The sequence below is a fragment of the Oncorhynchus mykiss genome, chromosome 9 (genome assembly GCF_057628025.1).
Source record: "Oncorhynchus mykiss isolate SJ-2025 chromosome 9, ASM5762802v1, whole genome shotgun sequence".
Taxonomy (NCBI): Eukaryota; Metazoa; Chordata; class Actinopteri; order Salmoniformes; family Salmonidae; genus Oncorhynchus; species Oncorhynchus mykiss.
In genome coordinates, this window is record NC_143030.1 from 43,289,258 (window position 1) to 43,306,131 (window position 16,874).

The 16,874-nt window shown below is 42.8% G+C and overlaps 1 protein-coding gene across 1 annotated transcript in view; it reads right to left on the reverse strand.

Moving 5' to 3' along the window:
* LOC110532012 (cadherin-4) overlaps nt 1-16,628 on the reverse strand; it is a 375,041-nt gene extending 358,413 nt beyond the window's left edge. Inside the window, exons 1-2 of the mRNA XM_036987924.2 lie at nt 15,467-16,628; nt 10,276-10,387 (exon numbers count right to left, since the gene is read on the reverse strand). Coding sequence (XP_036843819.1) covers nt 10,276-10,387; nt 15,467-15,523 — 169 coding nt within the window. The 5' untranslated portion in view covers nt 15,524-16,628. The remainder of the gene's footprint in view (nt 1-10,275; nt 10,388-15,466) is intronic.
* Between the last annotated feature and the right edge of the window lie 246 nt (nt 16,629-16,874).

A 16,874-nucleotide genomic window follows, 5' to 3' on the forward strand; every position in this document is an offset into this window, starting at 1 on the left:
AGGGGCCATGTTAAAAATGTCAGTGAAGACACTTGCCATCTGGTCTGCGCATACTCGGAGTACGCATCCTGGCAATCTGCCTAGCCCTGCGGCCTTGTGAATGGTAACCTGTTTAAAGATCTTATCCACATCGGCTACAGAAATCACATAGTTGTCCAGAACAGATGGTGCTCTCACGGATCGTTCAGTGTTACTTGCCTCGAAGCGAACGTAGAAGGCATTTAACTCGTCTGGTAGGCTCGCGTCACTGGGCCGCTCGCGGCTAGGTTTCCCTTTGTAATCATTGAAAGTTTGCAAGCCCTGTCACATTCGACAAGCGTCGGAGCAGGTGTAATAGGATTTGATCTTATTCCTGTATTGACGCTTTGCCTCTGATGGTTCATCGGAGGGCATAGCGGGATTTCTTATAAACATCCAGGTTAGTGTTCTTGAAAGCGGCAGCTCTAGCCTTTAGCTCAGTGACCGTTTAGCAACATCCTGCCTGTAATCCATGGCTTCTGGTTGGAATATGTACGTACGGTCACTGTGTGTGTCACTGTGGGGACTACGTCATCGATGCACTTATTAAGGAAGCCAGTTGACTGATATGGTCCCGGAACATATTCCAGTCTGTGCTAGCGAAACAGTGTGTAAGCGTGTATGCGTGGGTTGTTCCACAAACAAACACTGCCTTTTGCGTTTGAAATTGTAGAAATTGTGCACCAATCATTAATGATATATATTTTTTATCCTGTTATATTAAATGAAAGGGCGTCAATTGGGTACGGCGGACGAGATGCTTATGTCTGCCCCCTAAAAATGAGAGTCATTGCCCCAAAGGCGGGAAGGCAGGTGACAAGCTTAGGTCCAAAATAAGCATGGAACATCAGAGGTAAAAATGGTTGTAGTAACTGCTGTTTGACCCGACATGAAACTAGAGTTTTAATCCCGGTGTTGAGCTAGTGCATAGCAGGTAGATAATTATTGTATGGCATGTGTTTGTAGAATGTTAAATCCCCTATTCGACCGAGGTGAACGAACACTACAGCGACAAGGTGATAATGGCTGGAGTCAATTTTGCTTGTTTTTGCTGTTGTCCAAATTGCATTTTAAAGGTTTTAAATTGTGTAGAAATGCAGTAAATTAACTTCAAATATATAATTTAAAGAATCATTGCAGGAGGGGGAATCCCCCCCCTGTCACTTTTCCATTAGCTGAAATAACACCCCTGATTAAATTAAGTGGCCTTTAATATAGACCTCCTAGAGAATTCAAGATTATTATTTTTTTAAATGAATAACAGCTTGCTCAAGTCCTAATAAATCAAGTGCCCTTTAATATAGACCACATGGAGAACTCAATAAATCAGATGTTTTTTTTATAATGAATAACGGCTTGCTCAAGAGCCAAAATTCAGCATTTTGACATGCCCCTCCATCAACCCTGTATAGGGTTGCAAAGCGACTGAATTTACCAAGGTTTGGGTAGTTAACAGAAAATCTATGGCAATCTATTGACCTTTTTTATAATGTATACTTTAATAATCATCAACAACTGTATTAATATATAGTATACATTTTGTATATCTGTGTCCATATTGTTCATGAGTTTAGTAAATAGAGATATAGAGAAAATGTATCTAATCAACATTGCCATTAGTTTTTCTGCAACTCTACCAACTATATATTGTTTCCCAACTGCCACTAGTTTAATGCCAAAACATTGACAACAAATATATAAATGACATAGTAAAATAAATATAATATATTTCATGCTGAAACCTTCATGTTAAACACCAATGTTATTCACTAAGTTAATGGTTTATATTTAGGATGTTTTACAGCTTTGCCATTCAAATTATTTTTTTTATTTTTAAATAATCTTATTAAAATATACAGTATTTTACATGTGATAAGGCCACACAAAGGGCCAGAGAAAATGACCTACCCAAAAAAGCCACTAAATGTCACTAAATACCAATTGTATTGGTTCCATACACATGCTTAGCAGATGTTCATGCGAGAATAGCGAAATGCTTGTGCTTCTACATCCGACAATGCGGTAACATCTAACAAGTAATCTGACAAATTCACAACAACTACCCGATACACACAAATGTAAAGGGATGAATAAGAACATGTACATATACACATATGGATGAGTGATGGCCGTGCAGCATAGGCGAGACGCAGCAGATGGTATAGAGCAGTATATACAATTGAGATGAGTGATGTAGGATATGTAAACATGATTAAAGTGGTGTTATTTAAAGTGACTAATGATATCTTTATTAAGTCCATTTATTAAAGTGGCCAGAGATTTGAGTCTGTATGTTGGCAGCAGCCTCTTTATGTTAGTGATCGCTGTTTACCAGTCTGATGGCCTTGAGATAGAAGCTGTTTTTCAGTCTCTCCTTCCCAGCTTTGATGCACCTGTACTGACCTTGCCTTCTGCATGATAGCGGGGCGAACAGGCCATGGCTCAAGTGGTTGTTGTCCTTGATGATCTTTTTGGCCTTCCTGTGACATCGGGTGCTGTAGGTGTCCTGGAGGGCAGATAGTTTGCCCCCGGTGATGCGTTGTGCAGACCTCACTACCCTCTGGAGAACCTTGCGGTTGAGGGCGGTGCAGTTGCCGTACCAGGAGGTGATACAGCCCAACAGGATGCTCTCGATTGTGCATCTGTAAAGGTTTGAGAGTGTTTTAGGTGACAAGTCAAATTTCTTCAGCCTCCTGAAGTTGAAGAGGTGCCGTTTCGCCTTCTTCGCCACGCTGTCTGTGTGGGTGGACCATTTCAGTTTGTCCGTGATGTGCACGCCGAGGAACTTAAAACTTTCCACTACTGTCCCGTCAATATGGATGGGGGGGGGGGGGGTACTCCCTCTGCTGTTTCCTGAAGTCCTCGATCATCTCCCTTCTTTAGTTGACGTTGAGTGAGAGGCTATTTTCCTGACAGGGCCCTCTTCCTCGAGGGCCCTCACCTCCTCCGTGTAGGCCGTCTCGTCGTTGTTGGCAATTAAACCTACCACTCGCGTCTACTACAAACTTGATGATTGAGTTTGAAGCGTTCATGGCCACGCAGTCATGGGTGAACAGGAAGTACAGGAGAGGGCTGAGAACACACTCTTGTGGGGCCCCAGTGTTGAGGATCAGCGGGGTGGAGATGTTGTGTCCTACCTTCATCACCTGGGGGAGGCCCGTCAGAAAGTCCAGGACCCAGTTGCACAGGGTGGGGTCGAGGCCCAGGGTCTCGAGCTTAATGACGAGTTTGGAGGGTACTATGGTATTAAATACTGAGCTGTAGTCAATGAACAGCATTCTTACATAGGTGTTCCTCTTGTCCAGATGGGATAGGGCAGTGTGCAGGCGATTGCATCGTCATTGGACCTATTGGGGCGGTAAGCAAATTGGAGTGGGTCTAGGGTGTCAGGTAGGGTGGAGGTGATATGATCCTTGACTAGTCTCTCAAAGCACTTTATGATGACAGAAGTGAGTGCAACGGGGCAATTTACTTCAGTTACCTTAGCTTTCTTAGGAGCAGGAACAATGGTGGCCATCTTGAAGCATGTGGGGACAACAGACTGGGATAGGGATTGATTGAATATGTCCGTAAACACACCAGCCGGCTAGTCTGCACATGCTCTGCTCATTGAAAGATTTAAAAATTCTGGTAGTTTACTGGTGGTATACCCTCCCTTTGCAACCCTAACCCTGTATCACGTCTAAGAAGATTTCAACTCACTTCTGTAATCCAAAAATGTATCCAAGTTTCACCATTGTAAAGCCCTAGTTATTTTGTTGCTTTGACAGTCATTTCGGAAGATAATGATTTATTTAATGTGATCAGTGATTCATTTACGTCCGTCTCTCATTTAAAAGGACAACCCTGTTCCGTGAAGTGAACTCTCGTTTTAATATGGTGAAACAATTATGATTATTTTTATTCAAAAGAAACATTGAACATCTAATAGTCAAATCATAGCTATTTCCACTCCTTTTTTGGGGCATTTTCTGGTGGTTTTTGGTGGAAAACTGAGCGGGTCGAGCATAACACTTCAACCACGTTACCCATAGATAGACAGGCTAAAAGATGTTTTAGCAATGTAATGTTTGGGGTGAAGCTTGCATTATATTGCCACTACCTGTTGCACTATTTATGGCTGATTTAAGATGAAAACGCCAACCCTGTCAGCCGTGTTCATTTATTTGCCACTTAATGTAGTAATTTTGAAGTTAAACTTGTACTCTTGATGACAGAATGTTTAAAAAAATTAGGTGAAATCAATGTTTATATTTTTACCAAGTTATACTTCTCAAAAGGCACCGAATTGGTGGAACGACCCGCAAATGAACATTTATATCCCTGGTTGCTATACGGCATGTTCTCTGCTCTGGCTACAGTTCTCTCCCATGGAGGCAGGCTGCTCCTAACCTCAATCCCAGGACATCTCCTCTGACTTGGGCACCCTCGTGGCCCCTTCCCCCTGAGGGAGACAGGAGGATAAATGAATGTGCCTATCTGTACAGACTTGGAGGCTGTGTCTGGCCAAGGAAGAACAGGGTCATGTTCTCCAACACATTTGTTTGGCTTTTACTCTCTAGGTGATGGGCTACAGGGCATGATTCACACAACTGGCAAATTCAGTGAGAGTGTGTATTACATTGAGATTGTTATGAAAAATGAATGGAGGGCATTTGGAGGCCAGAATTGTGAAGTGCTCACACACACACACACACACGTATAACTGAGCGATGCCCAAGAACAAAGCTCAAGGTCAGCCTTGTCAGGCCCATTGGGCTGAAACCACACGGCATGGCTCTCATTACCAGTAATAGAATCAGCACAGGGACATATAGGATGAGGTTACACCACCTAGCTCTGTTTGTCTGGCTCAATCTGGCCTCAACCCAATATAGCACACCGCACTGTGGCTGGAGAAGAGGCTTGGATACAAAACACTAGGAGATTTGGTTAGCATTAAATATCAAACCTACTGTAATTAGAAAATAAGCAATTTAACCCAATAAGGCTGTGACTGATTCCGATTGTATATGAGGTTGGTTCCTGGATACTAGGTGATGAAATCTCGGTGTTGGTCTATGGGAACAGGCGTTTGTAAATCAGACAGTGTTGTGACCCCCGTTGATGTAAACCAGATGTGGAGGTGTTCTGACTAATGGTCTCCTGTGTCTGTGATAAAGAGTGTGTCATACCTGAGTGCCCTATAATGAAGGCCAGACACAGCAGGGGATCTGGACCCTCTCACCAGAACTCCTGACAATCCCTCTCAACGAGGGGTGAGGACCCCCTAACCGTGTACCCCTCTGATCTCATCTCCTCTGCGCCCCAACATTACACTGACTGCTCAACCTATGACCCCCAGCTTGAAGTAGTCTCTAACCTACAGTAGTCAAAATATGGACAGTATCCATGGTTCTCTCTCTACCTAGCACCAAGTCCTCTGCACCATGTATCTAACAATCTTCTCATCTTCCTTATGCCCATTACGATAAATCACTGTTATCCCATCTCTGTCCCTCTCCCCCATCCCCTCGACTGTTTTGTTCCCCCTAGAGCAGGGATTTGCAAACTTTTCTTGCCCAGGGACACACACCCAGGCAAACTGGCAACCCAGGGACCCACATCATATGTTAGCAAAAAATGTATGTCTTGTCTTATCATCAGGTGAATCAAAGGCAGGTAGAAGTTTTAAAAATAATAATTTAAAAAAAACATATTTTGACGGTGCCCTGACTATACTGTATGTATGTATGTATGTATGTATATGTATATATATATATATAGTTCAATATATTTTCTAAATGCTTATATCTGGTTTTGGTCATTAAAGTTGACAATGAAACTATTTCCATCCCGAAAATTAACATTCATTTTGGCAATGAAGCCATTTATCTACTTCCGTAGAATCAAAAGAACAGGAACAGCTAGCAATGCTGACAGTTCCTATAGACTCCCAGTCATTGGCTAACGCTAGTTAACATTGCCTCGTGGAAACTACCTCACTTCCTTGATATTGGACGCAGAGGCATAAAAATGGCATCCACGATTATATTGTAGCTAGCGCTTGACTTTCATAAAATTAAGATTTTTCACAGAATCAAAAATCACAAAAATAAAAAACGGAATACAAAACATCGCGGAACCCTTGCCCTTGAGTCGGTTCGGATACCCAAGGTTCCATGCAGGTGAACCGCAGAAACATCCGCTGGCGGGTGGAATGTAAACATGTTTATTTTTATTTTTAAAGAGGGTCGGTTCGCGGTTCAGAACAGTTACATTGCAGATCGTAAACATTTTAAAATCTAGATAATATACTTTTTTTTTTTTTAAGAAGTAAAACCTGGAGCTTGTTGTGTTGCAAATTCCATTCCGTGAGTAGGGAGAGACACAGCCTACCAGCCACGCACGCATTGAGAGTGTGTGGAGCCGAGAACTGCCCCTTGTTTGTATGGTGCATTTTTCCACACGCAAAGCTTATGTTCCCGTATCCTAACCGGAGAAATAAAAAGAAAAGGTTATGATAAGGGGAATATAGGCTACAACAACATGGTGGAGACAGGTGGTGCGCAAGTGAAATCCCCAGTTTGGAAGGACAACAACGCGATAGATGAATACACAGCCTGCACAGAGTGCAAGCAGATAGGCCTATTTGTTTTGGATAATTCAGTTAAATATCAGTTCATTATTACATTAATTCAGGCTTTAGTTCAATAGACCATACGCAGGCCATATAAAGTGTAAACCGGTGCGGCTGGTACAAGTTTGAGTAGCATACTATTGAAATGTACGTGTATTTGATTCTGGGAATGGTTTATTTAAGGTTTAATTAGGCTTAAACTATTTTATAATCTAAACAATATTGAATGTATTTTTTGTCATGTCGGCTATGGGCTTTCATTAAGAAGGCAAATTAGAATTCTCTTTTTCCTCAAAGCGATTTGAGTGACGCATAGCATTGTGATCATGGCATGGTTTCCTTTTATCCAAATGTTGAATAGACAGACATGCAACCAATTTAATTAATGCAAATTAGGGGAATATAAATAATGGACTAATACAAATCACTATAATAAAGCCTAGTACTGGATTCATAAAAAAATATTAAATTCATATGTTATATGGAGGGTAAAAGATCGGCTCTCGAAAAAGTATATGCGGTTAGTTCAGGTTGCGGAGAAAAATCTGTCCTGATTTCTGGTATTGGGTGGGGTTTGGAATTGATGTGGCCGACGTGGGGCGGGTGCAGCCCCCAAAAACGGACCCTTGCAGGAACTTAGTTCCCCCTCAGCGTCTCCCGGCTCAGACACCCCGCATCACATCCCAGGCCCTAGTTCTGTCTCTCCCATTACTCCTGCCCCCGGCTGACGTCTCCGTGTGTGTGTCATTACTCCTTGCCTTGCCTGACGGTTCTGGGTTAAACAATGTTATTATTAAAGTCTTTCCAGAGGAGCTTCCTGCCTCCCCTCTGTGACACCCTTACCAACGATAAATCAACTGCCCTGTAAATCACACTATGTGCGTGCGTGCGTGCATACATACATATGTGTGTGTTCACTGCAGCTGTGTGCTCAGACACACAGATGAAGGCGATAGTGCAGCTGTGTCTCCAGTCTCCACTAGATGTTACCTAGAGAAGGCGGTGATGTGACTTCTACAGGGTCTTTTAAAATAACACTGAGGAATGGACAAGCCATAAATATCAGATAAGTAAAACCATAACTGCCTCTACCCTCTCCTATAATGGATTCCAGGGTTTATATGGATTAGATGTCTGTTTCAGTGGGGGGAAACGAGTCTGGGGTTATTTTAACTGCCAATTTTAAACATCTCTGTCAAACAAGGGAAAACGGAGACGGAATTCAGAAGTGGCTGATCTTTTTAGCATACACATTCTTCTGGCATTTCATACATCTCTTTCTCATTGCCTTTTGCAGATGTGAGCTTAAAAATGTGTAAGACTTATTAACTAGTGGAAACAGGCATATATGGCAGTGTGTACCAGTGATGGTTGGCTCGGTAATTGTTCGTGATTGTGTTGACACCCCCTGCTGGCCTGATGACTTCACTACTTCATACTGAACATGATCATGACAAGCAACTCTTCTCCCTCTCTCTCTCAGCCAGGCATTAATGTAGCCAGTACTGGACTAAGTCAGAGACCCCTTATCTGTGGCTGGGAATAGCCAGGGACCTCACGATACGATATTATCACGATACGTAGGTGCCGATACGATATTATGTTGCGTTTTTCACTCATTCTAAATGTATTGAGATTCGATACTACAATTTAGTTGGCATTTAATGTTCCAAACATATTGCTCACCATATGTCTACTGCAGAGAGACAAGAGAGAGCCATGAGAAAATGAATTTTAAATCAGTCATGGAAAGTAGTCTTGAAAACATGTTGGCTCACTATTAAAAAAAAGAAGATGGAGAACAAGGTGTAGGATGGAAAAAGTCAAAGTATCAATATAATATGTGTCCAAAATAATATTGTGATATGTAACTATATCAGTCCCCCCCATCACCATTAACTACCCCACTTCCGCGGTGATCGCCAGCTACACACAAACACATGACAGACATTGACACACTCACGTAACATTGTTGTAAAGACAATTGAGCGTTATTCCTCTGCCAGAAAACTTTCCAACTACCTTGAATTTGAACTATAATACACAAAAACAATATTATTGTTGGATCCAGCTGTAACTCGAACAGCCCTCTAAGAGTAATAGACAGAGGGGTACAGCGCAGCTGTCTAAGACCCACAAAAGAGCTATTGTGCGCCCCCGGCACAACAATGCAGCTTAGCGGTGCTATGAGGGAAAACCACTGGGATCAATAGAGGATTCTAATTAGCCTACATTGGCAGGGGCGCCGCGAGATTAAACAGAGGATGACGATTGGATTTCCTGCACTATCGGCTGTTCAAAACTAAGTTGGTTCACAGAGTGATTGCAACAATGGCTAAAGGTCAAGACAAAACAAAAGGCTGAGACTATGCAGTGTGGAAGAGATGGTGGTGGTGAGGGAGGATGGACGATGACAATAAGGATGATGAGGATGATTATGTGCATCACCACCCTGATCATCTGCAATAAATGTCCTCACAAAGAGTGACATGCGTTTCAATTCATTGACAGCCCATCAGAGAGAAACAAGAATAGAGGGATGTTTTTTTTCTTCTCCATTTCCTAAAGCAGTCTTGAGGCCAGCATTGCAACAGTCGTGATACAATGGAACACTGGCATGCACTAACCCTGCAACTCCAGAAAATAACATCTCCGCAAAGCACAGACACTACAGCCCTCTGCAACGGATCCTGTTTATGTGTGTGTGTGTAAATGTATTTTATCAAATTATGTAATAATGCTTGCAACAATTTAATCAACCTTATATAGAAAGCGCTTCAAATCACTGCACATCTGCAAACACACACACACACACACACACACAACCACTGGAAACCTTAATGGAGGGAGGCATGCTCTGCCTCGGAAAGTGAGTTGACCTCACGAGGCTCCACATGAAATAAACCAACACCATTATACAGATTGTTAATCTCAATATCAAATGATTTCTGGGTAACAATTAAGTACCTTACTGTGATTGTTTTAAATTAAAATGGTCAACAACAACAAAAAAAATAGCTTCTTAGCAAAGAGTAATTTCTCAAGCAAGAATTTTGCTAAGACTGTCTGGGAGTGGGCTGAGTGGGGGGGGGGGGACAACTGAAAACTAGCTGTTATTGGTAGAGAGGTTATTGGTAGTTATTGGTAGAGAGGTTTGGAACTATTAACTAATTTACCACCTGGTGATGTCACCAGGCAGGTCAAAAGTCCATCCCACCAAAAAAGGCTGAAATCTCAGGCAGACTTTTCAAATAGCTCTTACACTTAAAGGGCTTATTCATTTTCACAATTAGGAAGTCTGGGGGGCAGGATGGGGGACAGAGGGAGTAGATAGCTGCCTAGTGGTGGCTATTCATCAGCATGATGGGCTGGGGGTAGAAGCTATTGGCCATCTGTCAGTTTTTGCCGTGATGCTCCTACACTGCCCAAGTCTGAGTGATTGAAGTGGGAAGAACAGGCCGTGGCTCAGGTGGTTGAGGTCCTTGATTATTATTCCAACCACATATAGTGTGGAAATATATATAAAACACAAGGGGGAAAAAAACGTGTTTGACTGCATTAAACCTTTAAAAAGTGAAGCAGCTCCAACGCTGGCCTTCCACTCTGCCCAGTGAAAGACACAGTGAAACACACCTTACCTTTAATTATGCTCTGGCTTTGCAGTACATCCCTTGAAATGAGCACAGAGTAGGAACTTTGCGAGAAGCCGGGTCTGCAGGGGGCTTTGGACACGAGGTCTCCATTAGTCCCCTGTGAGAGGAAAGAGAACACATTGTGAGACATCTATAAACATTGATTTGGCTGCTTCTCTGTGGCCCTGAAAGCTGAATGAAACTGTTTATGTCTCGGCAGCAGCTATACAACAGAGAGAGATGACCATTGCTCCCATCAAACCACTGGCATGTGAATGTGTTTTATCATCACCCTGGCACTGACACCTAGTCAGTTGTACAACAATGCGTCTTCCGCATTTAACCCAACCCCTCTGAATCGACATCCACGTCTTCGGCACCCGGGGAACAGTGGTAACCACTAGGCTACCTGTCGCCCAACAATGAATTGTTGTCGCCCCCATTGTTCATTCAAGGGTTGCAATCGGTGGTACAAATACAGCAGACATGGACACAGAGGGTTCATATTGGTGAAAGCATTCAAGGGATTTGGAATGTGTGGACGACACGCACGCCCCTGCACACACCCCACTGCCACCACAAACAGAAACCCTTGGTGGCTGTAGAGCTGATCCACCTTGCTCCAGATCTCCCTCCACCGCCATCAAGGAGTCTGTAGAGTGGGACTCTGAGCCCTATTCAATCCAAATCAGGTATCAGCTTTGATGAACAACTTTCTAGACCAATGCCAGTGCAGCAAGTATGTTTTATTGAATGCATTGTTGAGTGTCTTGTTACACATTTACACTCATTCAACATAAAAAAAATTCCAATACATGATAGTAGTTTTTATTGATCTTGTAGACCAGGTACTAGCAGATGTGATTTGGTAGGGTCCTCAGTGGATGGATCTACGGAACAGGCTGCCATTCAGAAGAGGAGACTGGAAACAGGGGAAACCTGCATTATCTGATCCGATTTAATTGAGAATTATTTTTTAACTGGGTATCCTGACACTCAACCTGCCAGAGGGCACAGGGAATTTAATGAGGGATCATTGTGTGGGATAAATTATGGCGCCTCCACATCCACGACACACACAGGACAGTTGTTGTTCTGGTTGTTGTGTGTGTGTGCGCGCCTGCACACTTAGGCTACACTTCAGGGTCCTTCCATGTCATTTCACCCTGTAAGCAGTCTATGGACAAGATATGACAGTGTAACGGATGTGAAATGGCTAGCTAAATAGCGTTTCAATCGGTGACGTCACTTGCTCTGAGACCTTGAAGTAGTAGTTCCCCTTGCTCTGCAAGGGCCGTGGCTTTTGTGGAGCGATGGGTTACGATGCTTCGAGGGTGACTGTTGTTGATGTGTGCAGAGGGTCCCTGGTTCGAGCCCGGGTATGGGCGAGGGGACGGTTTAAAGTTATACTGTTACAACAGCAACCCATGCTTTGGTTTTATTTACCTGGCCACTGGTTCAGATGCTAACTTTTTAGCATTTGTGGCACAAATCCAATGCAAGTCAATGGTACTTATATTGGCATTTTCGTGCTTCATATCAAACGAATATAAGTAAAAATGTTTGATATTTTAGGGTGATTTGAAAATGAAGCATGAAAATGAACAAATACAGTACCAGTCTAAAGTTTGGACACACCTAGGGTTTTTCTTTTTACTATTTTCTACATTGTAGAATAATAGTGAAGACATGAAAACTATGAAATAACACATATGGAATCATGTAGTAACCAAAAAACAGTCTTGAAGGAGTTCCCACATATGCTGAGCACTTGTTGGCGGATTTTCCTTAATTCTATGGTCCAACTCATCCCAAACCATCTCTATTGGGTTGAGATCGGGTGATTGTGGAGGCCAGGTCATCTGATGCAGCACTCCATCACTCTCCTTATTGGTCAAATAGCCCTCACACAGCCTGGAGGTGTGTTTTGGGTCATTGTCCTGTAAAAAAAAAAAAATGATAGCGCAAACCAGATGGGATGGCTTATCGCTGCAGAATGCTGTGGTCGCCATGCTGGTTAAGTGTGCCTTGAATTCTAAATAAATCACATACAGTGTCACCAGCAAAGCACCCCCCACACCTCCTCCATGGTTCACGCAGGAAACCACATATGCAGAGTAGGTGCACGGATAATCTCTGCGTCTCACAAAGACACGGCGGTTGGAACCAAAAATCTCAAATTCTGACTCATCAGACCAAAGGACAGATTTCCAACAGTCTAATGTCCATTGCTCGTGTTTCTTGGCCCATGCAAGTCTCTTATTATTGGTGTCCTTTCGTAGTGGTTTCTTTGCAGTAATTCGACCATGAATGCCTGATTCACAGTCTCCTCTGAACAGTTGATGTTGAGATGTGTTTGTTACTTTAAATCTGTTTCAGCATTTATTTGGGCTGGAATCTCTGAGGTGCAGTTAACTCTAATGAACTTATCCTCTGCAGCAGAGGTATATCTGGATCTTCCTTTCACCCCTACCTAGTCACAACACCACTGATTGGCTCAAACGCATAAAGAAGGAAAGAAATTCCACAAATGAACTTAACAAGGCACACCTGTTAATTGAAATGCATTCCAGGTGACAACCTTGTGAAGATGGTTGAGAGAATTAAAAGGGTGTGCAAAGCTATCATCAAGGAAAAGGGTGGCTACTTTGAAGAATCTCAAATATATTTAGATTTGTTGAACACTTTTTTGGTTACTACATAATTCCATTCCACAAATGCTACAAAGTTAGCATTGGAAACAGTGGCCACCAAAATCAAAGTATTGGTTTCTGTCATACCTTGTCAATAGACTGCTTACAGGGTAAGGAAAGCTTAAAGTTTCTCGGCGTACACATCACTGATGATCCAAAGTGGTCCACCCACACAGACAGTGTGGTGAAGAAGGAGCAACAGCGCCTCTTCAACCTCAGGAGGCTGAATACATTTGGTTTGGCCCCTAAAACCCCCACAAAGTTTTAGAGATGCACAATTGAGAGCATCCTGTGGGGCTGTATCACCGTCTCGTACGGCAACTGCACCGCCCGCAACCACAGGGCTCTCCAAAGGGTGGTGCGGTCAGCCGAACACATCACCGGGGTCAAACTACCTGCCCTCCAGGACACCTACAGCACCCGATGTCAGAGGAAGGCCAAAAAGATCATCAAGGACATCAACCACCCGAGCCACTGCCTGTTCACAGCGCTATCATCCAGAAGGCAAGGTCAGTACAGGTGCATCAAAGCTGGGACAGAGAGACTGAAAAACAGCTTCTATCTTAAGGCCATCAGACTTAAATAGCCATCACTACCCGGTCTACCCTGCACCTTAGAGGCTGCTTCCCTATATACATAGACTTGGAATCACTGGCCACTTTAATAATGGAACACTAGTCACTTTAATAATGTTTACATACTGCTTTACTCATTTAATATGTATATACTGTATTATATTCTACAGTATATTAGTCAATGCCACTCTGACATTGCTCAATCTAATATTTCTTAATTCCATTATTTTACTTTTATATTTGTGTGTATTGTTGTGAATCATTTTTAGATACTACTGCACTGCTGTAGCTAGGAATGCAAGCATTTCACTTTACCCACAACAACATCTGCTAAATATGTGTATGTGACCAATAACATTACATTTAATTTGAATGTCCTTTTATAATTTGGGTGAAATATCCCATTAACATTGAGGAAATTGATTATTCAAACTTGGTTCACTTAATAGCAGGAACAGCACCATCTAGTGGTCAGAATCTCTTAATATCAGGATCTAGGATAGGACATAAACCAAAGAACTTCAATGACTAATTTCTCTGAACAAGGGGAAAAAAAACATCACCAAATTTGCTAGAAATACATTACAAAGGATGAGCTGACAAGGTAAGAATCTGTCGTTCTGCCCCTGAACAAGGCAATTAACCCACTGTTCCTAGGCCGTCATTGTAAATAAGAATTTGTTCTTAACTGACTTACCTAGTTAAACAAATGAAGAAATAATACTCTGAGCCACAGCTCCAAACTGCTTGACAGGCAGAGAACTGATACTATATACTTGTTGTGGGATTGGTGTGGGGTATGGAGGGTTCATGGGTGGCTTTTGAGTATTATTGGCTAGTCTTGGCTAGTAGTATTACAGACAAACAAACAAAACTGATTTGGGGGGGGGGGGGGGGGTTCAAGACAAATCTGAGGGGGCACTCGCCCCTGCGCCCTCTAAGTGCATGACGCCTCTGTCCATTCATCTGTCACTCCTGTGGTAATGACAATGATAATTCAAGCGTACCATATAAAATGCTCATGCATCTATCCTTTTCCAACAGTGCGGAATCCAGGCAACCCTCGATCATCCCGAAAGGCACAGGCAGACTGCATGCGGGGAAGACACAACCAGTATCCCACTGAGCGCTACTATGCTGGCAACACCAAGCGAGTTGGCACACTATAACGGTCCCTGATTTCCCTCTTACTGGATTGCGGAGAATGCAATCAGTTATTGAGGTATAGGACATTTAACGTTAGGCCTGTTTATACTTTTAGGATACATTTGGAGATGGACATGACATAAGTAAAATATTTGTTTCGTTGGAGTTGGTCCATAAAACAAAACGAGTTAGGGATAGGTAATGCATTAAACAAAACATGTTCATACTATAATATCCTTCTGCCGAGTACTACAGTTGCGTTGCAGCGTGGCATTTTTGCCTGTGTCAAGATAGCCTATTAAAATATGGAAATAAAAAAAGATGAAATATCCAGGAAATTAAAAAGAGATGCAATAGCCTATGTAAGTCTATACATATACATCAATATTCGCACTCCATCTAGAGCTGTGCGCGGCATCAATTCAGTCAGAATTTGATCGAGGGGTAATGCGCCGAATAAAATAATTTCCTCTAGCCTACTAATTAATATACATTATAGGCTAATTTGTGTTGAGAAAACGGAAGACAATTTGCATTTTAAAAAGTATTGTAAGTCTCGATGGGGAATAAAGATAGAATATAAAGGCTCACGTTGCGCTTCGAGAAGAAATCACTTGTGTTGGAGAACAAAGTAGCCTTAAATCGAAATAGAATCGACACCAACAAGTTCAGGATCAACCCCAAAACATTGTTACTGCCTCTGATGCTGTGCACTCCGCAACACTGTCCGCAGCATAGGAGCGCAACACTTCCGTAATGTTACTGAAAATGTTGAAATCTCACCCAAAACGCGGCTTGTTGTAAGGCTGATGTCAGCAAGAGAACGAGAGCGGTTTTCATCGTTGCAAGCGAGCAGAGGCTGCTTGAGCTAGAAAAGGCGACAACTCGTATTTCTTCTCTGGTAAGTGTATAATTTCCCCGCGCCGTGTGATAGCTGGTACGTCCACCCGGTGCTCTGCACTTGCAGTGGTAAGCTCTTCAGAAGTAGAAAGCCCGTCCCGACTTCCCTCGCTCTCTCATCTGCAGGTGAAGAGCGTTGCTCAGCTCAGCAGCACCAAAGCGCAAGGCGGCGAAGCCAGCGTCACTCCAACCCCTCCTATCGCCTGGCGCCGGAGAATCCCACTTAAAGACACACAGTGGAGTGAGTGGTGGTTAAAGCGAACTAGCTGATTCCTCGGCTATTACCCGTAATGGTGGCTGAGAGTTCGCTCTGTAACTACCATGAAGGGTGAGGCATGGCTGTGTAAACTACTCTGTTTACTCTTCCGATGCTACTATGGCCATTCTCCACTTGCGTAATATTGCAGGTTTGTGTGTGGGGGTGGGTGTCATTCAGTGGCAACTTGTCATTAAGGGCTGGTGGGGATTGAGCCATACCTGTTTTGCATGTTATTTTGGCATTAATACGTGTCACATATCAGTTTGCAAAACATGTAAAACAATTTTTGGGTTAATAAAACTGCACACAAACACGGACTCTTTTTTTTTTGCTTTCTAGAGTAAGGCAGCTCTAAAATGCAGGTGTTTCAGCCTAGCTCCGTGCTTTCTGTGGTGGAGCGAAAAATACAGAGCATTGACGTTGATAATATTCTCGAGTTGAGCCAATACGTCACCGCATAATCTACAGGGAGAGCTAAACAGTTCAAACCCCCTTGGGTGCTGCCATAGATTTACATTAATTACCCATCCAAGAAGACTCAAGGTCATTGGCCACAGATAAAATGACGTTAAATCACATATCTACCGTAGCTTTGATTGGACTGATCATGTCAACATACTGCAATTAGCTGCTACGCGCCTACAGTACCTCAGCACCGGAATCAAACACTCTAGTTTCACGTCAAGTCAAACAGCAGTTACCTAGCCATCTTCCACCTATGTGATGTTACTTTTGATACCGGAGCTCCAAGGAATGTGTCCAAATCGATAAGACGCTAACTTCGATGCAAAATTCCGATGCGCGTATCACTTTATCAGAAAACGTCATCAAATGACGCCCGACGCTTCATTTGATCCAGTGCTTTTTCAAACCGCGTGTTGCAAAATGCGAGTTCCCACTGATTTTGCAGTGTTTCCGGTGCTTTCTACAAATATATTTAGGTTTTTGTACAATTAAGTTTTCCTGACTAGTAGCTTAGCAGGTAGAGCAGGGACGTGAGGGTATAAAGTCGAATCCCTACACATTTAAAAA